The sequence below is a fragment of the Culex pipiens genome, chromosome 3, assembly GCF_016801865.2.
Source record: "Culex pipiens pallens isolate TS chromosome 3, TS_CPP_V2, whole genome shotgun sequence".
NCBI classification, from domain to species: Eukaryota; Metazoa; Arthropoda; class Insecta; order Diptera; family Culicidae; genus Culex; species Culex pipiens.
In genome coordinates, this window is record NC_068939.1 from 132,531,240 (window position 1) to 132,557,324 (window position 26,085).

A 26,085-nucleotide genomic window follows, 5' to 3' on the forward strand; every position below is an offset into this window, starting at 1 on the left:
GATGGTTTTTGATAGATCGAGAAAGATTTTCTTTGAATCTCACTTTCATCAGAAAGATAAGATTGAGCAATATTTTGGGTGATTTTCTAATTTAGTTTTACTTTGTTGAGCTCTTCTTTTTGTCCCAAAACTATTATAGAACTTCTCCGGATGATGTAAAACCATAAATCAAAATCTATGATCAATTCTCGACACAACCCATTCGACGTCACCTTGTCCAGAAACCCCAATCAAACATCAATTAACAAAATGTTGCCCACACTTCCCCTCTCCCAATCATCATATCAACAAATCAACAACAACTGTCAAATGGTCGCGGACACGCGTCCACCGCGATAACACCCGCTGATCGGAATCGATTTTTTTCCGTTCCAACCTCCCCGCAAACCTCAAACGGCGGGGGTCCTAATCCTCCTCCAGCTACCCATCAATCATTTTTTTCTTCAGTACCGAACATGACCATTTGTCGCCGTGGACGCCACCACCCACGCGCATCGCCGGGAAAGGTGTCCCGCATGTCGACGTTGTCCGTTGAACAACGAAAACACCTTTTCAGGCTGGATATTACACGCCACGCAAGCCCTGTTGACACAGTGATAAGGCGCGCGGGACTACATTCTGTATGATAAAAAAAAGAGGAACGCCGAAGTTGACGCTGCGGGGCGCGCCAAAAGTTCCAGGAATTCCTAGAGAATTCCCGAAGCTGCGCGAGCAGGTTGCCCTTCGCAGGGCACAATGCTTCGCATTGTTCTCCAAGCACGGCTTGCGTAACGCTTGCAGCGTTACAGCTGTCAAACTGGACGGTTGATCGCGCGAAGCGCGATGTCGCGACCCTTCCCGCAGTACAAAGAACCTTCTTTTTTCAGTGTTCAAGCGTGATAAGCTTGAAGACCGCGTGAAGTGCTGGTCGAGGTAAACGAGAATGCCTGTCCGCCTACACGGCAGTGCAAATATCGTAAGTTGTTGCAGCGCTCGGTGGTCTACCTTTTTTTCCTACCTCTGCCGTGTCGTTCCACCTTCACAAATACACATGTGGAACGCGGTTCAATATTTGCACTATGATTATTCAAATTTATGACGCGCGACGACGACGACCGAAGTTGCGTTTGTCGCCCTCCATTTGGCGCGAAAGAACTTCAAACGCGTCCCAGAATTGGTCGCGATGACCCAAAAGCTAGACCTCGTCCAATTCCAGTTTCACTTGTTCTCCGTCCGGCTTGATAACAACGCCGACGCTTGGAACCGGAAATCGTTCGCAAACAGCGACCATCCTTGACTTGAAGCAGTGAAAGTGACGCCGTCACCCCCGCCTACGTGGCCTAGTTACGCTAATTCTGTTATCGTGCATGTAAACAAACGCGCCACGGCAAACAGTGTGCCCGGCTAGAACCGATGTCTTTGGCCGGAGGCCTACCAGCGGGGACCACACCGGTTAGTCAACCCAAATTGGACATCCCTTAATCACTGGAAATAGCCGCGAGCACTTTTGGTAGGGCTGCCAGTTTGACAGGTGTAACGCGGCAAGCGTTACGCGAGTTGACAGCTCGAACGCCTGCGGCGTTACGCAGTCTGGTCACCCTCCTGTCAATCCAGCACGGTCCAATATCACTTACACAACTTCCTAATCGAATTTGGGACGCCCAGCTCGTTTGGGCGTTTGGACCGGGACGTCCCCTCCCGCTCTTCTTTCCGGTGTTTCCGATTTCAATCAAAATCTGTATGAATAAATAAATAAATACACGCGCGCCCGTACGAGAGAAAGACTTTCCGACGTCGGGGGTGAGCTATACCGGAACAACTTCTCGTTTTCATTCATCCCTTATTGTTTGATTATGAACCGATGTATGAATTTTTATAACCGCAAACGGAGGGGGTGGAGGAACCGATCGGTTACCTCCCATTTGAGCTGAAAACCGTCGCAAATTTGCTGACAGAAGCTCATTACACACATGGGCCTGCCGTCGACCGTAATTTATTCATCGAAAGTCAATCAAATCAAGCTTCCAGAGTTTCGCGGAATTGGCGAATTTGTCCTGTGCTCGGCGCGATATTATCGGGCAATTTCGCGAACATGGCCCATCCCTAGCGTTCTTAAGAACGCCCTGAGTTGTTTAGCCCCTCGCAAGACAATTGGTTCGGTGTTAATAAAATTTTATCGCTTCGATTGCTGCTCTCCGAGCAGGTTTCCCGAATGTTGTGGAACGGGACACGCTTAATGGGCGCTCATTTCTGGTCCAATTGCCCGATTAAAAGACAATCGACGCAATTTCTTGGACCCTTCCTCCACGCTTGTTCTGGAAACCGGATTGCCGAGATGTTATCCCTCCCTGGGTTACGAGCGCACTTCTTGATTTACTGCGACTCGAATGTGTCGTTTCTTGTGGCGACGCCATAGAGTGCGATTCTAGCGTCCTAGTACCCCTCGTTTGACAAACGTCACTTTGACAGCTGTGGTAGCGGTCGCGATAACGGCTGAAACACTCTCATTTCAAATCACTCAGTTTTCGTCAAAACAAAAACCTCAAAAATGAGAAAAAGAGGCATCTGTCAGAATTGAGTGGATTTAACTCAGATCTGGGTGAATTTCACTCAATTTTCGTTGAATACTAACTGAGACCGTGTCTTCACACCAACTCTATGTCGCGCTGATCATTGACGTCACCCTTCCGAGCAGAGCATTCCAACGCAATAAAACCGTCCAAAATAGCCACTCAAGTGGCGGTGACCCACACCGCCTTCGCAACATTATATTTGGTCACGGATTAGCGCTCCCCTCTCCCCGGCAACCCAAAGTCCTTAAAGGGGACGCACTTTATTTGCTCTCGATAGCAACTGCTCGACGAAAACAACAAGTTCCCAGCAGCCGCGTCGTCGTCGCTGCTCAGATCAAGAGTAAGTGGCCGCCCCTCTCCAGAGTCCACACAAGGACGTTTGCGGCGACCGCCGCTTTCAAGCGCGATTCTTGGAGACCCCCGGCTCGAGGGCCCTCACTTTAATCCATTCCGATGTACTCACGAGACGAGATTGATTCGTCGTTCGCTGCAACAGCTGTTACTCGATGACTTGCAGTTGCAGTTTTCCGCTTTTATTTTTGTTCGGTTTGGAGTGGTTGCAAACCCGATTGACGCGCCGCTGCTACCCACTGCGTGGGTAAGCTCCTGGTAGCGTGCACCAAGTGACAGCTACGGTGCGTTGCAACGCGCATCGATTGGTCACCTCAGGATGCAGCTGATCTGTCAAGCGGCGACGACACCACCATTTTGAGTAGGGTTTCCAACTGTCAACCCGATCCCGGGACAATGGCTTGCTGCTACCCCCATTATTCATTTGCTCCGGTTATCGATTGTTAAATGAAATGTAAAACCCTTCATTTCCAGCAGCGTGAGCCCGGTGAAAGCGCACAAAGGCTTGCAGTTGCACCTCGAAATAATTGCGGGGTTGCTCTGCAGCGGCCTCAATTTTGGGTTCGGGATAATAGCTAAATCCAATTCGCTTCAACCACGGTTTTACACCGCCAAGCGGTACAATTCCATTAGGCTTTTGGGGTTTTTAAAAAGATTCGCGCGCTGTCAAAGGTTGATAAGCCGTTTGCTGGGTTATAAATCAGCGCTGTCGATAAAAGGTTCCCACACCCCTTCCCGAAAACCCCGAAGCTCCCGTATTGGCTACCGTCCGCCCGTCCGTCCGTCTCCTCTGCTTTATCTGTTTGCTTTTAGTTTTAAAATTTTCGGCTTCTCCTTCTCGCTCTCTCTCCAGCTAACTTCGAAGGCCCCTTTTGTAACCTTCACTCTTTCCACTCTTTCGGACATGTGTGCGGCGGCCACTGTCCGAAAACCGGGCCCGTGGACCCACCCATTTTTCGGCTCTCTTCTCTCGGTTTCTTTCAAGTTTCGTTCCATGTGTGTGGTATCCTTTTGTGTTGCGATCCGAAGATTGCCGAAGTGCGTAAGCGCGTTGACCATTGGTCAGTACGCGTTCGCTCGATGGGGTTGGCAATTTGACAACTCGACAGAGCTGTGCCAAGTTGTCATTTGCGTAACGGCTGACAGCTGACCAGGGATGAGGGATTTGACACTTGCCGCAGGACTGTTCTGCGTGCGGGGGGTGGCGTCGATGTGTGATCAATAATTAAGTTTAATTAATTTCCCGACACGATGGACAGTCGTTACCGGCTTCGGGGGTTGCCACGGCTTTTCGACGACGCACCGATGTAAGCCACCATCCCGACCTGTGCAAATAACGCACCCGAAAAAGTGACTAATCCCTCGCCTGCACAGCTTCGGGGGATTATTTGCTCTACATATATATGTGTTTTAATACCATCACACCCCCCGTTCGATACGGATTTCCGCCGACCGCAAAAGTCATGCAGATCCGTACTCTAGTTTTATTAATTTAATGACGCAAGTGGCCGCCGCCGACCCCTCGGTCGCAGGTTGCCCCTTCGGGGCTTCTCTAATTCGGTTATTTGGCTTGTTGTTTTGCCCATTTGGCCAAACTTGCCCAGAACTCGTGTTTGCTTATCGGCTAATCTCGATTGTTCTGTTCTGCCTTCTGCTTCTTCCCTGGTCCAATTTGCTGTCATTATTCACGAGACGACAATGTCCGCTGTGACTTCCAGAAGAAAAGAAAAAAACAAAGCCATATCTCGGGCAACAACTGCTAGCGGCGGGTTCATTTATCAAATTATTGATAGTTTTGTGCCATGTTGTTCTGCGGAGTTCTTATCGCGACGTCGGGTTAGCGGAAGGAAAAAAAATAGGCGAATCGATACCGGGACGTTTTCCACCACGGGGTGACTCTGGAATTAATCTAATAAATATCCGACTGGCTGGTTGTCGCCAGCCCGGTGACCAGGACGTGTCAGGAATTGGCGGTGGAACAATCGAATCTCTCATGTGGACGGATTAGCGATAAGAGTATTGGCTGCGGTTCAATGTCCTACGAGGTTTTTTGGTCGGTAGTCTGACGTAACTTTTATACGACTTTTTTCGAGTTGAATTTAAAATTTTCCGGATACGGAACCGAAACAAACGCCGGTATGGTAAGATGTGAACCGACCTTAAACTCCACATGCACGTTCGAAATCACTCAGATTTCGTCATTGAATTCTGAGTGAAATTCACTCAAATCTGACAGATGCCCATTTTACTCATTTCGGAGTAGGTTCGGCTGTGACACAAACTGAGTGAGTAAGTTTGTTTACACTTTGCTATTGCTTTGTTTACAATGTTTTCGCCAAATTTCTTCATTATGCAACCACGTTGAAAGTGGCATAACGAATAAATTGGGCAAAAAAGTGTAAACAAACCATAAGAAAAGTGTAAACAAACAATTCTGACAGCTGTCAATCGCTTAGATGCAATCGTGTAACGATTCAAGCTATTTTTACGAGGCAAAACTACCAAATCCACCAAATTACAGCGGAGCACGCTCCGCTGCAGCCCGCCACTAATTACTTACGTAGTTTAGCGACAAATGTCACATTTTTCGCGCTGCGGATCGCCCAAGTGCCCATAAAAAGTTATCATTCTGCTTCGATCTGCCCCCAATCGAGCGCGGACATCAATCGGTTCGCGCAATTTATGAATATCCTTGCCGCAGAGCAGAAGCTGTCAAACAATTTATTGATGGCGCCCCTAAAACCACGCACCCGCCCGAATTAGAGGCTAATATATGACACTAGGATCGTCGTCAAAGACGACGGAGCAGCAAAAATTACCATATTAATTGTTTCGATCCTTTCGGAGGGTCGTAAAAATCGAAGCACCCCTCGACGCTGAAACTAATGCCCTCTTCATGGACTACCCCCGTCCCCGAACCCTATTGTTTTACGGATCCCCCGGTAGCAAATAGGTCAATTCGGGGGGCGCTTAGCTGTCAGTTCGAGCAGCTTCTGGTCTTTGTCGCCACGGATTGATGTGTCCTCTTCTGCGAAGCTCCGTTTTACGACCCACCCTGCTCTTTAATGACTCGAGTACCCGTCTCTGGCAGTGATTTTTATTTCAATTTTATTTCCGCTACTCGCCCTTCCCAAAATCTAGGATGCCCGCATCTTCACGCCTCCCCCTAAGAAACATTAATTACACATCTTTCGATAGATGTAGTGTGTGTACGTTCTATCCGGTGTCCTCTCGTGCAGAAGATAAAATCGAACTTATTTGTCCTTCTTTGGTGAAGACGGCGACGGTCTTCCGAAAGGATAACTACCCACTTTGGTGAAGAGGGGCGCCTTGCGGCCGCCACACACTCTCTCTCGAGATTCCTTGGAGTGGGCTAGAATTTATTATATTAATTCCGAAAAATGAAAATAGCGCAATTTATAACTCTCGGTATAAATAAGTTTTCGTGAAAGTGTTTTTCACACAAACTTTTACGGTCCCCTTTCTCTTGAAGGGGGCGGGGGGCGTTTTGTCCGGGGGCGCATCTACCGGAATTCCGCTCTCGACTCTCGGGAGTGTCAACCGGGCATTCCTTCAGTTCCTGACACTAACGGCCAATGGTTATTATTCTTGTAGCTCGTAAAAATAAAAGCTGGACCACTACCGGAACTCGGGCTCGGAGACAATCCGAAGAATTCCGAGGCGCCCATTCCATTTAATTAAACCCCGATTCGGCAGGAGGGCAAGGGCTTTGTTGTCTCGAGCTCGCGCGCGCTCGCCAGAAATCTAATTAAATTCATTAAATTAGCTGTGATGAGATAATAATTTTTAATTCTTCGCTAACCCCGTTCTTTCGACCTGTTCTCCCTTTCTTTTCCAGATTCAGACACCGGCGAATCCGAGGGTACTCAAGATATCCTAACATGCGGGTCCTGTCAGAAAACGTTCGCCCTCTCCGACATTGTGCGATTCATCCAGCACAAGGTGCTGCAGTGCAACAAGGAGAACTACGGCCAGTGCTACTCACAAGGTATTCCGTCAAGAATGTCAACCGTTTCGCGCTGGAATTCTAACTGACTTCGTTTTTTCTCGACCCCACCTTTCTAGCCACCACCGGTGACCGGGACTCGGACGACGGGCGGCCACTCACGCTGGCCAACTCGCGGCGGCCCTCCATCTCGGCTCCGATCTCCTCCTCCCGGAAGGCGAGCGGGTCCCGGGTGCACACGCCCCCGCCGACCAGCCCCGCCGAACTGCTGCGCGACGGTGCGTCCAGCACGCCCAAGCGGCTCGGAGACGGTAAGTTCCTTCAGCAAAACACTGCCTTGTTTGTAAACAAACGCCGTTTGACAGATCACAACCCTTAACCATAACCTCACTTTCTCCCACAGAACCCGAAAACAACGCCTCCTCCTCGTCCTCCTCCTCGCGCTGTCCGTCGAGTTCGAGCCCGCTGGGCACGACGACGAATGCGCTCCAAAAGCCCGTCGAAATCAAGCAGGAACGCCCGGACGCCGACGATGACCTGGTCAACGGGGACGAACCCGTGCCGAAAAAGCCCCGCACCATCAGCTCCGCCACCGACCGGACGGAGGACAACACGACCAGCAGCGGTAAGTGGTTCTGCTTCTTTATTCCCCGAGAGCGCACTCATTCAAATTGCATTCATGCCGATGTCCAGCTTAGCAGCGATTAAAAGAGGGCGCCCCTTGACCAGTCGGTGCCCACTTGAGCTAACCCCGAAGGGGTTAGGGCAATCTGACATGACACTGCTGTCCACTCTCCGTCGTCAATTGAGCGGACATGCAGAGTGCATAAAAATATCAATTACTGCTAATTAATTATTCATGCGAGAGTGTCCAGCCCCTGACCTCCTCGTGTATCTTGATCTGCACCGCGATGCGGTGAAAGATTAAATTTGTTGACAGTGCAGTGCTGTCAAACTCAACTCCATCGTTAATGCGTGGCGAGCGAAGCTCGCTGGGCAGTTTGACGTTTGACAGTTTGACAGCTGCGCTGTCAACAAAACAATCGTGAGTGGTAAGTTGTCCGCACAAATTCCTGGCTTTCAAGAAATATGATCACAAAAACAATCGTTTCGACGAGTCCTTGCCATCGCTGGCGGCGTTCGCCAGCCTGTCCATCACACACGCTCTCCACGGCCGTTGCATTTCGGAGCGCAGCATCCCTGCTCCGTTGAGCGCAAATTGGTGTTAATACCCTTTTACGGGAGGGAGAAGCCAACAGGGGTTAGAAGCCACCGTGTCCTCCCGGACACGGCGGTCCCATTGTGCGTCGTTACGTGACGCAAGGAGGAGGGGTAGCCCGGCAGGAAGCCAACGATTATGACGTTTTTCGGGCGATTCCGACGAAAAGACGACAACCTTTTGTTGCCCCGAGTGGCTATTCAGAACGTCACGACTGGACATGGCCGTGTGGTATGGGTGGTGTATTTGTGGACGGGCTTAACCTGGCTGGGCATTTATGCAAATGCAGGACGCTGCGACGACACAAAGACGGACGGAAGAAGCACATTCCCGGGCTTCCGGGCCCGTATGTGACGCTTTACGACGTCCGATATTTGCTGTGAATTTGTTTTAAATGTGTCGAGTTGGAGATTTTTACGACCACTTTCGCCGGAAGCTGTGTGCACCACGAACGAGAAAAGGGTTGCCCGGCCCGAGAAGAATGGGCTAATCAGACGGGTTTTATTGCTATTTTATTTCTTCTGGAAAACTATCTCCGGGCAGTGTAGCTGTGGTCACGGAGTTTGCAGAGACGTGGTCCCGCTGGGTTTCCGCCGCTGACGTCTCGGTCCACTTCCGGGCATTATGGGTTGGCTGCAGTTCAAACCATATGTTTTGCGAGTGTGGTGCACCGAGCGAGAAGATATATGGGCGGGTTGCCCGGGACACCCGGAGGAAACTTCACACAGAGATAAAAATAGACTCTCGAATTACGCTTTAAACTCGATTCCCAGTCCAATCTTGGCGGCGTGGTCGGCGCTGGTCCAAGGAGCTGCATCCTGCACACACATATCCTTGGAAGCTGCACCGTCTTCACGCTGAAGAAAACGATACTTTATATCCTGTCTCGAGCAATATTTTGTCCTTTGTGAGCGTCGTCCTCCTCGCTAGTTCAGTCCAATTGCTTTTATGTGAAGTTCCATTCCTGCAAATAATAGATTTCCCGGAGAACCGGCGAGAGCTTCTTATGTCCCCCCTCCCACGCGCGCCCAGCAATCGGTTATTGGAATGATGACGATGCCATCACCGGCTGCTCAATCCTTTCCTTTGTGCGCGCACAAGGAGCCGCCCCCCTGCCGAGCGTGGACAACGACGAGTCACATGGCCCCCGGCCGTAGCAGGCTCAGACGACCCGTTGAGGTTAGGAAGGATTCGCCGCGGCAAATTAAAATGTCAATATTGGCTGTGTGTATTGTCTTCGAGTCCACCGGGACTCTGACGTCATACGTCATAACCAAGACGTTCGGGCCGCAACTGTGCCTGACAGCTCCGCAGCGCAATCCTCCAGACGCTGCGCGGATAATCCTTCTCCCGGTGCTGAGGACGTCTCTGATTGACACTGGTAATGGATATTGGTCCTCGTCGGCGCGCTGCATGTGCCGATAGTGGCACAGGAAAGGATTAGATCCACGCTGCACTCGAACCAATCAAAATATCATCTTACACACTAAAGTGAAAGGTTTGCCCGAACTCTTTTCCGTTGACATTTGAATATGGGTTTACCCCTTTTCCGACAACATCTGCGCGTCCCAAAATGCACCAGCTGATATTCAGCTGATTATCCGGGCTCATTCAGAAAAAAAGAATCCTTTCATTGTTTACCCTCTCCGACGACGACCGTTTTCACTTTTTCCGGGGCTACGCCCCGCGCAATCCAAAAACTTCGATTTCATTACAAAAAAGCGGCCTCCAGCTGTATCTCCGGCGCTCGCGCCGGATCAATCGCCGTCCAACTAACCTACAAAACGCGCTGACAGCTTGTCGACAAACTCCTTCCCGCGGGAACTCCACGCGTGTACGGGATGTATGTTTTTGCCTCCTCTCTCGATTTATTATTCATTCATGGCTCGCGCCACCGATGTTCTGGAAAGGTGTGTGTGCCGGGAACATGATAGTTACGCGCGCGGATGAAAGCAAGAGTTAGAGGTTAGAATTCCCGGAAGGTGACGCGACGGGTGCAGGCGCTCGTGCGTATGGTAATTGCGTTAGTGTTTTTTGTCGTGAACCTGCACGGGTTGAATTAAAAGGATCCACGAGGACAATTAAAGTTGTCTGAAACGGAGGAGCAAAACAAAGGGAGCGAGAATAGTGCGTCGTACTTTTTTTTAACCCGGAGAAGAAATGGGAAAACCTCGAGAGGAAGTGTGATTGTCCCGTGCGCCACTTCAACTCCGTGTTTGCGTTTAATATTCCAACCTCAAAGGGCATAAATTTCGTCCCGGGGTCGAACTGTCCGAGCATCCTTTGTCAACGCATCGGAAGATTCTCGGAAGACTTATTTATACATTCACGCGACCCTTCCGGCTCCTAAGCTGATAATGGGCACCGTCATAAAAATCGACGCTCGAAACATACGCCGTAGAATGACTCCGGACGTCGGATTAGTGACCAAACAAAGACGGTTTGAAGACGGTCTCCCCGGGGAGAGCGTAAATTTGAATAGGACTAATCGCCGACCGGCCATAAAACGCCCCCGGACGTGACTTGACTGACCGGCGAACCCCACACCCTTGTGATCATATTTCTTCAAAGCCAGGACGAAAATCAATCACTCACCTTGAATTTCACGCGTTTTTGCACGCAGAAAAACAACTCAAAACAACCCCGTTCCCACGCGCTTCTGACGTTTGGCAAACAAATGACGCCCGAGCCCACCTGTCAAACGACCCAGTGAGTGAGCATTCCCACGCTTTAACTCGAAAATGACAAATCAAAATTGGTGCGCGCACTCAAAGAAAAACTGACCCCGGGGGTCGTAAATTCTTCACTGACCCCGGTCAACAATGGGCAAGGAGTGCTGCGCTATCATGATTAACCTTTTTTTTCTGTTGTTGTTTGGGTTTCTTCACTGGCTGCTGTTACCGGGAAAAAAGGTGGCGGACAAAAGGATACGATCGACAGATCGTTATCGGCACGGTTTGATTTATCGATTGGGTCCTGCTGGGATCAATGCCTCGTTTTTTTTTAAGAAGTTATTCTCGAGAATCATTTTTCCGATGAAATAGAGTGAGTTGAATTTTTAATTTCGATTCTCGCGCGAGAAAAAAAGCTTCCTAAACTTTTCGCTTTCGTTACGAACCAGTTTGGGGTCACCTGGACTCGTGCCCAGCACACTTTCCCTCTTTGGGCAGGGGTTAAAAAATGGCCGGAAATTTACATAAAGCTAACCCCACGGGGAAGAGGTGCGCACATGCCACCGGAATCGGCTCCCGGAGAAGGGTGTGTGTAAACAAAGACAGGGTGCGCGCGTAGCACATGCTCATCTTTTTTTAAGACCGGATTTTTTTCTATCGTTTTTATCGTTTTTATTGATCAGGAAAAAATCCGAGGTCACAGCAGATGAACTTATGGGTCCAGGGTGACATTTTTTTCTTGAATGCATCTCGTCGCACAAAAGGGGACTGAACAATACCTAGAGAAATATTAATTTAAAATGCATTTTTGATGAATGACGACCAAGACGACGACGTCGTTCACGATCTTGAGAGGCGCGAGCTCCGCGTGGGCGCCCTTGCATAATAACAATATTGCCGTTTTCTCATTAATCCGTTCTCGGGCGAACGGGGCGCAGCCCCGAGGTAATCTTTGCGATCGCGCAAAAACCGGCCACTCCCAAGAACCTGCGCGGCGAAAGATCACGTCGATATTGAAACATCTCTCATAACGTCATCCGGGATATATGGGATGGTCCAGACGACGACGGTCCACGGCGATGACAGCGAGACCCGTGGGCGCAAAACAATGCCCTCGCAGTTAAAATTGACTGCCTGCCCGCCCGAGTTGTCACCCGCCTCTTGCAACAATATCTGGACCTGGGGACCTGGTCCGCAGCAAACCAGAGAGAGAGAGGAACCCCCCGTAATTAGAGGGTTAGCAGACTATGGTTACGTCTTACTCGGTCCGGAACCGTCTGCGCGCGGACACGCGCGTTGGAGACACTCTATCATTATTCCGTGGCCGCCCCCACTGGAAGATCTGGAGGTTCCCAGTGTGAACGCTACGTGAAGGTTCGCGCTTCGTGATTCGATGCCCACAATGATTAATTGTCACATCGTTGGGTTCGCACTGTGCGTGTCGTCAACTCGCTGAAGAGGCGTTGAAGCTGCGGATAGCTGTAATTTAATTATGATATCCGCAGCCGGACCGAGGCGCCTTCGGCGCGAGCCCATTAGTACCACATGGGTCATTATCGGGTGTGGCGTGAAAAATGAAGTGAAAATTTTCAATTTTTCACCGCCAAATTAAAACCAACACACGACGAGGGCTGTCCCTCGTCCGAGTGTCCCGAAAGCCATAATCTATTCACCACATGTTTCAATCCTGCGTGAAACGTGCCCGGAATGTAATGGATCCGAACCGTAGTCGATTCTAAACTTTTTCTTTCCCCCGCCGTCCTTTTCCTCGCTTCTTTTTTTATTGGCCTTGTCAGGACAATAAAATAAATGTATCTTCGGTCCCCTAACCCACCGCAGTCGTTCCGGTATCGATAGCTTGTTAGCTCTCCGCACCGCACACACACGCTGCGAAAGTGATTACATCCATTGATCATCTTTAACCGTCGGCGGACCACTTGTCCACCGTTTGACACTTTCCGGCCAATTGGACACGGCGCAACTGGCGCGCCGATCTCCATTTTTTATTAAAAAGTGGCGAATTTCCATACTCCCCGGACCAAGATTGTAAACTGGAACGTCCGAGGTTTTCCCCGGTCACGAGAACCATAAATGTCGTAAATAGAAGAGAGGAGAAAAGCACGGAGGACACCATCTGCTGCCCATCTCGGATCATATATAAATATGCGGACATTTATATTCTACCGGTTGCCGACGAAGTCGGCGGCGGCGGCGGAACTGGCCCCCGCCGTATGTAGCGCCACCACCGGGGGGCGAAAGTGGACTCCAATCGGACGACACCGGAAAGTTGCCCTCATTTGTATTCAAATACGTACGTCACTATTTCTCCGAGGGTCGTTTACGGCGGCGGCGGCGGAAGTTATGGGGCCAGGACCACGTGTGGATTACGAGCGCGGCCACGGGTTCCACCCCCGCAGCTCAACTTGGGTTTTTTTTGTGATCATATTTCTTGAAAGCTTGGAAAATTTCGGAACTAAACTTACCGTTTTGACGACGAAACGCGTTTGATGTCGTTTGTAAACAATCGGTTTGACAGTTGGCGCGCGCGGCGCGCGAACTACACTGCACCAAAAAGCACTCCCACAAATGTGTGATGAATTTCAGAAAGGAAAAAAAATCGCGCAATAAATATTTTAATTAATTTTCATCAAAGGCAAAACGCGCAGTGCGATTTAAAAGAGTCGAAATGTTTTCACCCCGCGCGTAAACAGGACATCGAAATTATGTAAATATCATTCGATTCCCCCTGTGTGACCAGTTAGGGGAAGCTCTCTCGGCATTCCACACCCGGAAAATCGGGCACCAGGCAGATGCAGCGCTGCATTTTTGTGCGGTCTCAATCCCTCTCGAGCATAAATATTTATTTGCGAGTTTTTCGCGATGAATCGCGACATTTTTGTCGGTGCAATTTTTGATTTTTCGTTTTTTTCTCCGTTTTTTCATTTGCAGAACCCAGCAACTACGTGTGCAGCACGTGCAAAACCAAATACCATTCGGCGTGGCGGCTGGTGCAGCATGTCCAGCACGCCCACCGGGTGCAGATCTACGAGGTTGTGTCACTGGTCGATGACGAGGACGATGACGCGTGTGACGAGCAGATGCGGCAAGAGGAAGCCCAGGAGGTTGAGGAGGTTAGTAAGGTCCCGGAGGTCGTTGCGGAGCGACGCACCGAGGTGGAAGTTGAGTCGAAGCCGGTCGAGGCCAACGAGCCGGAAGCGCTGCTGGCGCAGAGTGGCAAGTCCAGCTCGATGAACAACCTGAGCGGAAGCTCGAACTGTTCCAGCGGAAATACGAGCGTGAGTTCGCGCGGCAGTGGCATTAATATACTGCAGAGTCAGCTGCAGATGCAGCAGCAGCAGGCCCAGCAACCTCCCCGTGATTCCCAAAGTCTTCCACCACCCGGTCTGCGACACCATCCGTTGCTTCCGCCGCCGGAAATGCACGCGAACCCCTTCGGATTGCTGCGCATGCCCCCGACCATGAACCACCATCCGCACTCGCCCCTTTTCGGTGGTCACCGCGGTCACCACGACTTTCGCATGGAACACCTCATGTCCGAGCAGTTTCGCAACCATGGTCTCAATCTGGCAGCGGCTGCAGTCGCAGCGGCGAACCAGCTAAAGACCGTGGAGCGACCTCCTTCGCTACCCGGCGCCACCCCCGGAATCGTCCTGGAACCGCACATGGATTTTTACTCGCAGCGCTTGCGACAACTCGCCGGCACGACCAGCCCCGGAACTAACCCCAACACCACCTCCAACTCGCCGAGTCCGCGCAAGCAGCAGCACTCGCCGCCGACGTCCTTTGCGAGTCCCTCCCCCTCCCAGCTTCCGCCCACCCCGTTGACCAACAACTCGCGACCTCAGAGCCTGACCCCGCCCGAGAAGCACACCGAGCTGGGTGGCCTCGATACCGGAAGCATTACGAACACCCCGCGATCGGCGTCGACTCCCCCGAACAAGCAGACCCAGAACAGCGGTGAATACTCGTGTGAGTTCTGCGGCAAGAAGTTTCGCTTCCAGAGCAATCTGTTGGTGCATCGTCGAACGCACACGGAGGAGCTGCCGTTCAAGTGCGGAAGTTGCGACTATTCGTGCATGGACGCGCTGAAGCTGAAGCAGCACATGCGAGTTCATGGGGACGGGGGTAGTGATGATGTGATGAGCCAGCCGGAATCGCTGGAGTCGGACATGGACGAGGATTCGGACGGCGAGCTGATGGACGCCGAGGACATTGAGGACAATGACAACGAGGATGACGACCAGGACGATGCGTTGGGAGAGGAAGCGGAAGACCTGAGCATGAGCAGTACGCAGAGTCACGCCAAGAAGGACGGCCACATGCAGATGTCGTCGTCGCTTGTCGGTGAACTGATGGACAAGTTCGGTCTGTCGAACATTGCCCAGTACTCGGAAGCGTACAAGCAAGCCCTGCAGGAGTCGGGAAACGCGCTCAAGCTGCAGCTGACCAGCAAAGACCGTGACAACAACAACAGCGCCATCCCGATTCCCGGACTGGCCGAGAAGTTGAACGGCCTGCCGGCGGCACTCCGCATCAAGGAGGAACTCGCCAAGAACATGCTGCAGCACCACAACCCCCAACTGCCACAAGTTCCTTTGTTCAACCCGTTCGAGAACCCCTTTGAAGCGTCGAAGCGCATGAAGCTCGAAGGAGGTGAGAGCTGGTGGAACCTGCCCGGCCTGCACCGAAACGAGTCGCTGTTCGAGAACATGAAGCCGAGCCGTGACCGCAGCGGACTCGTGCACCCCATGATGAAGAAGGAGAACAACAGGAATCGCAACGACACGTGCGAGTACTGCGGCAAGGTGTTCAAGAACTGCTCCAACCTGACCGTCCACCGGCGCAGCCACACCGGCGAGAAACCCTACAAGTGCGAACTCTGCTCGTACGCGTGCGCCCAAAGCTCTAAACTCACCCGCCACATGAAGACGCACGGCCGGCTCGGCAAGGACGTCTACCGGTGTCGCTTCTGCGAGATGCCCTTCAGCGTGCCCTCCACCCTCGAGAAGCACATGCGCAAGTGCGTCGTCAACCAGGGCAAACTCCAGCAGCAGCACGCGGCCCGCGAGCAGCAACGCGAACTCCAAGCCCAACAGCGCGAACTTCAACACCTCCAGCACCAGCAGCAACTTGCCGCCGCCCACCAGCAGCAGCTCGCAGCCCAGCAGCAGATGCAAATGGCCGCCCTCCAGCAACCCCCCCGGGATCTCCAAATGATCCCACTTTCCTCACCTCCCCAACCCCCGTCCCAGCTGCTGCTACCTCCACTGCCACCCCCCATCATCTCCCTGTCGACCGAACAGCAGCACCCCTCGGAACAGCGACCCTCCTCCTCCAGCAGCAATCCCGGCAGCGCCAACCCCACCCCGCTCATCAAGGAGGAAGCGGCCACGGCATGACTTTACCCACCTCCACCCCCGTCGTGGAGCGCCGGCCCCGGCCCAGCCGGCTACCAGATGATGATGCCCCGCATCGTCTACTAGAAAGGAACCCGGACGGAAGGTACGAGATCAATCCTTTCAACTCACACTTCGTCAAAACCGGGTCGTTCCGACCGAAATCCCCCTCAACCCTGTGATCATATTTCTCGAAAGCTTGGAAAATTTCACTCACCTCTAAACCGTTCGCCACCGCTTTGTTTACAAACACGCGCGAAAAGTGACGTTTGACGAAGTTTGAGTTGGGGCAACCCAAAATTGGGTTGCGTCGGGCTGCACGATCTTCTAAGTTCCGTTCGCTTTACCTTTTCTTGTCGAACTGGGGCGCGGTCATTAATTACGCTCCAGTTTGGCGGTGATTTTACACAAACACATACACGCAGAAATTAGAGGCATTAATACCAAAGTTTAAACGCAGCAGCGCGAGAAGACACAATTTACTAGTGAAAGATTTTTTATTTCCCGAACTTTTTTTATTACCTTGTACATATTAGCCGATAAGTGATAAAAACAGAAGCATTTAATTTAGTTAATGAAAATGATAAATTATTTCCAAACCTCCCCTCACTTTTTGCGACAAGCGACGCGTAAAACTTGTACATTCTTCCTTTTACACATTAAGAGAAAACTAGTAGCGTTTAGATCGAAAACACTGTCAAATTCAAAACATGAAAAACAATAAAAAAATTAAAAACGTAAAAAAAATCAAAATCGACCGTCACCGTGTCGAAGTTGTTGGCTCGAGGAAAGGCGACCCTATTTCTTTCTGTTGAATCCCTATTTTCCCCCCTCACCCTATCTCTCTCTCTGCGTCTTTGTAAGATAACTGTTTAGGCTAATTGAAGAATCACCCTAGTTTTGTTCGATTCGGTTTCAGTGCTCTTATTAGAATTCTTAGTTCTCTTTTATTCTCTTCGGTACCCCCCTTGTTGGCGTTAGCGTTTCCCGTTCTCCGTTTAGGTTTTTGCTGTAAATATAGTTGTAATCGCGACGACATTTCCGACGTTTTTGTAACATATTCCAACCGCGGGCGAAAAAAACTTTTTTTTTTGTATTTGCTGGGTTCTACGTTAAGACTGATCTATTTTCTCTACGTTCTTTTTAGTGTAATCTTTATTGGGTTATTTATTGGATTTTTTCTTAATATACTTTTTAGTCAGTTGCATTCTGTGGACGCTTTACCCTTTTCTTCAAAAAGGGAAAGCTCTACAGAATTGCCGCGCAAAATTATTATCAAAAAAACACGCACCAAATTGTTTATCTAATTGTAATTAATTAAACGCAGAGTCGCAACTTTTTAACAAATCAGCACAAAATTCGTTTCCAATTCCAAATCCCGTTTGTTGACAAACAATAGTTTGACATTCCTAAGTAACGCAAAAGGACACATTTGCCCTGCAAAATCAATCAAGAAAGACATAAAATAAAACAAACTCAAACAAATGTTGAGCGAGGATGTAAAATTGCATTTTGATCGAGTTAGGGGAGACAGTTGATTTTTAAGAAACGTTTTAAGGCAACACACTGCAACAAACAAAACAAAACAAAAAAAGAGAAAAGAAAATCACACACACGAAGATTCCTATTAAACATTATGAATTTATGTAAATGTACAAATTGAACCTAAGTATAAAGCAAAAAAGGCGACGATGAAGGAGAAGAAAAAAATCAAGTAATAAAATGCAAACGAAAAAAAACGTAGTAATTTATTTAAACAAAAAGAGGAACGGCAAATTCACAAACAATAAAGCCCACCTCCTTTGATTGAAGGTGGAGAAACGGAAACCATGCACATACAGGCATTATACAACTCATACACAAAAAAAACACACAAACACATAGACATCACTGAAACGCATACTTATTATACACACAACTAAAAAACAAACACAAACAAACAATATTTAATCGAAATGAAAAAAATCCCATTATTGTATTTAATGCAAGAATAGCGAAATAACGAGAAAAAAGATCAGAAAATACAAGAAAACCTATATTGTATAACGATAATAAAAACGTACTTAAAGAAAAATAAATAAAATATAAATGTTTACAAAAAAGACAACAACTCTCTTTAATGAGCTATGATGACCGCTTTCCACCCTTCTCAACAGTTTCGGTTTCCCTCCGTGTCGATTTCCCCTTCGAATTGAGAGCATTTAACCGTGAATAGCGCCAGAATGTAGACCGCCGCGCACGTCATTGGCTGCTGCTTACCTGTCCAGGTGTGCAAGCCGTTTGCGCAGGTAAGGGACAGGTAAGTTAGCTTACCTTGAGTGCATACATTGCAGGCGATGTTTTTCGCTAGTGGTCGCTAGGTGGCGTAGTGCGAATGAGGTTTCTCACCTGAGTAGGTGAGTTGAGGTTCCAATTAGATTCCTTTGGGAAAGGTATGAATCATGGGGTGATAAAATCAACAGGAAATTTTATATAACGCAAGTCTGATTTTCGGTTTATGTTTTGAATTCAGATCAAGCAACTTCTAAAATCTCTTCTAAATTACATAGATATAATATTGCCTAATTTCGTCAATGTAAGTTTCCATAAAATTTGAAGCGCTGTCCATATATACAAAAATGGTATTAGAATGTTCAAAATTATGCATTTTGAACAGGAACTTCTGATATGTTACAAAGTTGCCGGTATTCATCAGGATAAAGAGCGGATTCAATCAGTTCAACTTCACTAATCAGAATTTGCGCTTATTCTAATGTTTTCCATATAAAAAGCACTCTTACGTTCTCTATTTTAGCACGCGGTTTCATGCTTTTCACAGCTGAGAAATTCTATAGAATTTTGTTATTTGCTTTGACATTTTTAATTTTGTGTTTTTTTTATTTTGATGATTTTTTTTGCATTTTAAATAATTTGTTTTTCCATACAATTTTAAGTGCTGAGCTTTAAAAAATAGGCTTGTAAATACAAATAAATCTATATCTTTAGAAGACATCTTCCGATCGTTTTGGTGTCTTCGGCAGAGTAGTAAGTTATGGTCTGGGCTTTTTTTTATAGAGTTAAGCCCAGACATTATTCGAAGATTTTTCAGGATTTTTAGAATTGAATCATGAACAAGACCAATGTCCTGCGTATGTTGTATTTTCTCACTTTTAACGTCAAATTCGAGTTCTACGATCCCATTTTGAGTGTTGTTTAGCCTGTTACATTATCTTAATATTTTGTCACCGTTTAAAGCTTAAAAATACCGAATTATCAGAAGTGATTTTTTTACGATAATCAAGTCTGTACACGAAAAGGCATATTTGTTTTTCATTTGACTTTTTTTTGTTAATACTAAAAGCTGAGTTCTAAAATAAAAATATACTTAAATTTTTCATTTTTATACGATTTAGGAGACTAAAAAAGGCAAAATCTTTTACTGAAGATATACATTTTTGAAAATTTCAAGAATTAAGAAAGGTGCAATTCCAAATTTGCAATCGAAAATGGCCTAAGATTTCTTTACAAACTGAAGTGCTTAAAGTGTTTATAAGTTGTAAAATTTTTCTTTAAATTAAAAATATTTTAATTAGTAAAGAAACCCTGCAAATAGTATTTTGAAAAATTGAAAAATATATTGCAAATATACTGTAAACGTTATTGATAGGACTCCTGGTTTTTGAGACCCAGTTTGGCTTGTAATGATTTTTTCTATGTGTCCCCTAATTAGCCCTAAGTTTTCAACTGGTAATATGTTGAAAACAATCAATTTGATTTTTAATGCTAAAAAAATGAAACTGTTGTGAAATTTCTTGCTTGTTTCCAATAAATATAATTTTGAAATTTTAAAAGCAGTTCCATCATTTTAAAATGTCCGCAATAAGTGTTCTTCATATCTTGAAATGGTTTCTCATGATACTCATATTTCTGAATTATGTTTAATGAAAAGAACTAAAAATTTCAAAAGTTTGAATTTTTAACATTGGACTTTGAATCAATAGTATTCGTGATAATTTGAGTTAAAAATTTGAGACTAACTGGGTGAAAAAGAGAATACCTTTTTTATATTTCTAAAAAAGAAATAAAAATAAATAAATCAAGAGCATGTTTTTTAGTGATCAACAAATACACAGATAACAAATGTTTAAATTTCGAAGATTTAATATTACCTCTTTTATGATGTAATATTAACACAATTTAGATTGAAAAAGGGGCATTACAATAAAAAAAGTGGCAAATTTACAATTTTTTTCTGACATAATAAATGTACTCATTCCCTGATGTTATATTACCATGATTTTTTTTACTGTGTATAACAATTTCACAGAAAAAAAAAATAGTATAATATTACCACAGGAACTGGTGAATTTTCATCAGTTTCTGACTCATTTTATCAGGTTTACATTATTACACATCAAATTACTCAAAAAAGAGGTAATAAAAACCAACCAAATATTCAACCTTCCAATATTCAACTTTTTCTGTGTTATCAGCTCTTGCAAAAAAAAAATCACAGAGGTTCCTTTTCTTAACAAAGTTTTTTTTTTAAATTGCAAAAAATGAGATTTTTCAGAGAAATGCCTTTAAATGCATATAACTTAAAACGGTGAGATATATCAAAATAGCTGTGATTTCCGATTACAAACTTGATTTTGCATTTAAAAATTATGTACACAAAAAAAGTTTAATTTCTCATTTTTGAGCAATTTTACCTAAAAATGTGACTCTAATGAAAATTCACCAGTTCCAGATGAAATATTACACTTGTTTAGGCTCAAAATCGGTCACAATTTTCTGTGTATTAAGTTTTTTTTGACACACTTTTCGATTTTATTCAAATAAAAAAAACATAATTTTCTCCATCCTTAACTCTTTTTTGTCTTCTAAAAATATGAAAGTTTTGGTTGGTTGAATATTACCTCTTTTGAGTAATTTTACTTAAAAAAATGTGCAAAAATGTGAACCTGATGAAAATTCATCAGAAACTGATAGATACTCACCAGTACCTGATGTAATATTACACATTTTTTGACACAAAACCAGTCACCTGGTGAATATTACCATCATTCTTTTTATGGATTTTTGACAACTTACCTAAAGACACCAAGTCGATCAGAACATCGTTCCTCAAGATAGAGTAGTACGGTACAAGCGTGCGCACCAGCCTTAACATCTTATTTTCGTGGTATCGACCTGTTTTAGGGGCAACTTAATGTGATTGCCAAAATAAAGTGAAAAAATTAAGGTTTGCATACACAGCAAAAAAAAGTTGAGTTTTGGAATGTTGAAAATTTGGTAGGTTGAATATTAACTCTTTTTTGAGTATTTTTATCGAAAAAATGTGAACCTGATGAATATTCATCAAAAACTGATGAAAATTCAACAATTTCTGATGTAAGATTACACTTTTTTGACACAAAATCTGTCACCATTTCCTGATGAGTATTACCATAATTTTTTTCTATGTAAGGTATTTTTTTTTTATTTAGGAACTCGATAAACAAAAAAAAAAGTTATGTAAAATTGATTCAAACCGCTTAAAAATATTATTTCTGTAAATTTCGGACCAACAAAATAAAGTATATTTAGTTATACAATTACGACACAGTTGAAATAAATAAATAATTTACTATAAATTGACCATTTGTAAAGTGATTTTATACTTTTTCATAATGAAGGTTTATTTAAAACTATTATATGCTAATCTTTTTCATTTTTTGTTAATAAAAAAAACTTATGATTTATCAATATTTTGATCCCCACTTTCGGAAACAAATAAATTGTTCAAAAAAAATTATAATTAAAACAATTTCACACGTTTCAAGGTGAGTGAAACTAGTAAATATCGTAAAAACTTTCATCAAACATTTTTGGAAATATTTAAAAAACGTTCAAGTTTGACTTAGGTACAATTCTGTAATAGTTGCAAAAATAGAAGTTTTCTTTATTAATTTGCAAGTCATAATGACCCTTTTAATGAACTGACCCTCAAACTTACATCGCTCTCATCACAGTTTGATAACGAATCTTATTGACTACCAACTGATTCAGGCAGACAAAATGTGGAAATCGGAGGATCAAGTTTGTTGCACCCTCCACCATTATTAAAAAATTGGCTCGAAAAACCAGGAGCAAAAATATATTTTCAAAAAACTTCAAAACTTAAAAAAATGAAATTTAAGTGCAATCAGCTTTAGTTAAGCATTCCTTTGCATTTAGAATCATTTGAGTATGTTTGCGTTGTTTATTAAAAATAATTTGAATTTTAGTGAATTTTCGATGAAATAAATAAATATTTTTTCTCTAAAATGTTTTTTTTTGTCGAACCATATTTTTTGAAAATAATGATTCCAGTTTAACTATACGGAAGCTTAAAACATTTTCTAAAATTTTTTTTTCATTGAAATGTTGAAATTCTGGCTCTCAACGATTTTTCATTACCCACACTTAACTTATAGTTACAATCTGATAAAATTACGCCTTTAGATGAATTGTTCAACATGTAATGTCACAACTTTCGAAACATAAAAACAAAACTTTATTTTTTTGAAAACACAAGTACACCTGAAACAATAAAATCAACAATACCGATAGAAAATCGTTATTTTGTGGTTTCTATTATTTTGAATTGACATTTTTTTTTAAATAACAGAAATCAAATCTTTTAAATTAAAATAATGAAATTTAATTTTGTTTAATAACCTTTTTTTGGAAATTTGGCCCGCAAGCTCATTTGAGCTTCAAATTTGGCCCGGCCTCCAAAAACTTTGAGCACCCCTGGGCTAACTTATTATCGAACATATTCGCAAATATGTGACTGTTATATTGGATGTATCCAAACTAGTGGCCAAATCAAATTTCTATCAATGTCACCCCGGGCTATTAATGCCACCCCAGTTACGGTACATATTTACCTTGTTTATAATTAATAATGACTATCAAACTAAGTAGCTCGCTAAATCAAACTAAAGCAGCTCGCTGAATCCAAAATTCTACACCTAAATTTCTGCTAGAAACAAAAAAACCCTTTCAACCATTTTAAAGCGGTAATTAATTACCACCACTCTACACGTGACAAATACATTTGTCACATCTCAAAACGGACGAGTCATCTGTCATGATGCGTGAATCAAATTAGCATATTGTGTGTGTGCGTCTGTGTGAGAGGGTGTGTGTCGCCTTGCTTCGGAACCGATATTATTTCAACACCCCGCAGAAAACAACGCACAAACCGTCGATTTCTCTAAACCCCTTTTTCGGAAGGAGGAGGTTGGTGAGTGCGGGTGGGTTTGGTTTGCAAACGATTCAGCTGACATCATTATTGCAAATTAAACCCGGCCCCGCAAAAGGACACACAAGGATGATGGGCACAAAAGGCCTTTTCCGAAATGCCAAAAATCGTCCAGTCATTAGATTTAATTAGTCCGAGGCCTTTTCAGAGACCTCGGTTTTGAAAATTCAAATTGGATTACCTCCACTTTAAACCCAGCAGAAGGACGATGCGAGGAATCATAACTCCGATTGGAAACAACAACACTAACAAACAAACACACATACACAGTTGAGTTGAGAGTGTCCTTTTTACCCCCTCTCCCAAAATTCCAAACCCAATTCAACTAACCAGCCAGCCAGCAGTGTCCTGTTTCGCCAGTCGCACAAATACAGACATTAATAATTTACAGGACTTTTCCCCTCCTCACCCCTCTCTATCGCTCATTCATTTGGAGGGAAAACAGGAAAGGATATGGATAGTGTGGTCAGATGAGTCGTGTGGACGAGGACGAGCAAAAGGTGGAATAGCACACACATGCACCAATACACTGACGCAGCACCAGCACAGCACACACCAGGAGAGCGGGTTTCGGTTTTATGATGTGTGAACAAATAACATCCATGCAGCTGATGGCTCACCCTGGTGAGCAAACGGCTGAACTAACTCCGGTGGTTCTGTTTGCTCATGGATGTTTGTGTGCAAAGAAGGATGTGTGGGCAGTGTTGGAAGGGTGTTTTAATTTTCAAATAAAGCCAATGCAAATTTTATTTCAAATTTGTGTTCAAAAAATCATGGATCGGAAAAGTATCACAGACTTGAGGAAAACTTTTTTATTAGATTCTTTAACTTTTTTTAAATTATCAACTGTAAACCGGGGTGACATTGATAGGATAGAATCCAATTGGTATGGTTTGTCTCAAAATTATTATTTTTAAAACATGTACTGAGTTAGGCCACACAAGGTCCATGCACTACGAAATCGGTATTCGTTTTTTAAATTTAAATTTTTGTATTTTTTAATCCGGCTGAAACTTTTTGGGTGCTTTCGGTATGCCCAAAGAAGCCATTTTGCATCTTTAGTTTGTCCATATAATTTTCCATACAAATTTGGCAACTGTCCATACAAAAATGATATATGAAAATTCAAAAATCTGTATCTTTTGAAGGAATTTTTGATCGATTGGTGTCTTCGGCAAAGTAAAAAGATGATACACGGTAAATTTTTTTTGGTGATTTTTAATTTCAGTTTTTGTCACACAAAAACTATTTTTTCTGGTATGTTTTAGGATATGGCATTTGAACATTTCAGAAATTTACAGAACGGGCCAAATTCATTGACCGAGTTATGAATTTTTGAATCAATACTTTCAAAAAATCGAAATATTCGTCGCAAAAACTGTTCAACTTCATTTTTCGATGTAAAATCTTATTTGAAAATCATTCAATATTACGCCCTTTTGAAATATTAGTCAAGATTTGATAATTTGAAAATATCGTTTTCGAAATGTTCGGAAAATTTAACACACGTTTCATGTTTTAACATTGAAAATCGCACCATTATTTGCTGACATATTAACATTAGAAAATAGTGGGTTGTTTGGGTGAAACTTAGAAAACATCAATTTTCCTGTTATTAAATATTTGCATGGCAATATCTCAGCAACTAAGGGTCGTATCAACAAAGTTTAAAAAAGCAAAATATAGATAATTTTCTCAGGTTTTCTAAAATATTTTTTCAAAATTGGCAAACACGGGCACTATTTTTTTTTAATGATTAACTACGACTATTTAAAAAAAAAGTTACTTTAAAAAATGGCTATAACTTGAAAGCGGTGCACATTGTCCAAATTTCACTAAAGTACTTTTTTATTGCAAATTCAATTTTACATCGAAAAATGGAAAAAAAATTGCGGCCGGTATTTCGTTTTTTTTTGAAAAAAATAAGTAATGATTCAAAAATTCATAACTCGGACACCAAATTGATCAAAAAACTCCTTCAAAAGATACAGATTTTTGAATTTTCAAATATCATTTTTGTATGGACAGCTGCCAAAATTGTATGGAAAAGTATATGGACAAACTAATGATGCAAAATGAATTCTTTGGGCAAAGGCACCAAAAAAGTTTCAGCCAGATTAAAAAATACAAAAATTTAAATTAAGAAAAAAATACCGATTTCGTAGAGAACTGCTCCATTAACAAATTTAATCTAATTGCTTTTGAAAATTCGTACTCATTCTTTTTAATTACAAAAATATTAGAATAGAAAAGATGATCAAATTTTGTTGAGTTTTTCTTTCGGAAAAGTAAATGTCATTAAAAGGCAAATGAATTTCAAATCTAAGGCCTTATTTTCAAAATGTTTCAGTAAAGGCCCGTAACCGTAACCGTACCAAGATTTTTCCACAAAATGAAGAGTACAAATCTAGAGTTTTTTTTTTAAAAAAAAGGTCCTATAAACTTATGAAAGTCAAAAGCTTATAAGTCTTTTAAAAAAAACTCTAGAAATCAAATACAAACGGAATGGTACGGAACCATACTCACCGTGTCAGATAAGTGTTTATAGAACTTCAAAAAGAAGTTTTCATAAAAAATTTAAAAGATTAAAAAGTTATTTAACAATAGTTTAGAAAATGTTTAAGAATATCATTATTT

The 26,085-nt window shown here is 44.2% G+C and overlaps 1 protein-coding gene across 3 annotated transcripts in view; it reads left to right on the forward strand.

Moving 5' to 3' along the window:
• Window positions 1-17,004, forward strand: part of LOC120426113 (B-cell lymphoma/leukemia 11B) — a 95,406-nt gene extending 78,402 nt beyond the window's left edge. For all 3 annotated transcript variants that reach the window (XM_052709856.1, XM_052709857.1, XM_039590816.2), the window contains 4 exons: window positions 6,763-6,912; window positions 6,990-7,181; window positions 7,274-7,495; window positions 13,711-17,004. In XM_052709856.1, the coding sequence (XP_052565816.1) occupies window positions 6,763-6,912; window positions 6,990-7,181; window positions 7,274-7,495; window positions 13,711-16,181 (3,035 nt within the window). In that variant the 3' untranslated portion in view covers window positions 16,182-17,004. The remainder of the gene's footprint in view (window positions 1-6,762; window positions 6,913-6,989; window positions 7,182-7,273; window positions 7,496-13,710) is intronic.
• Window positions 17,005-26,085: the final 9,081 nt, after the last annotated feature.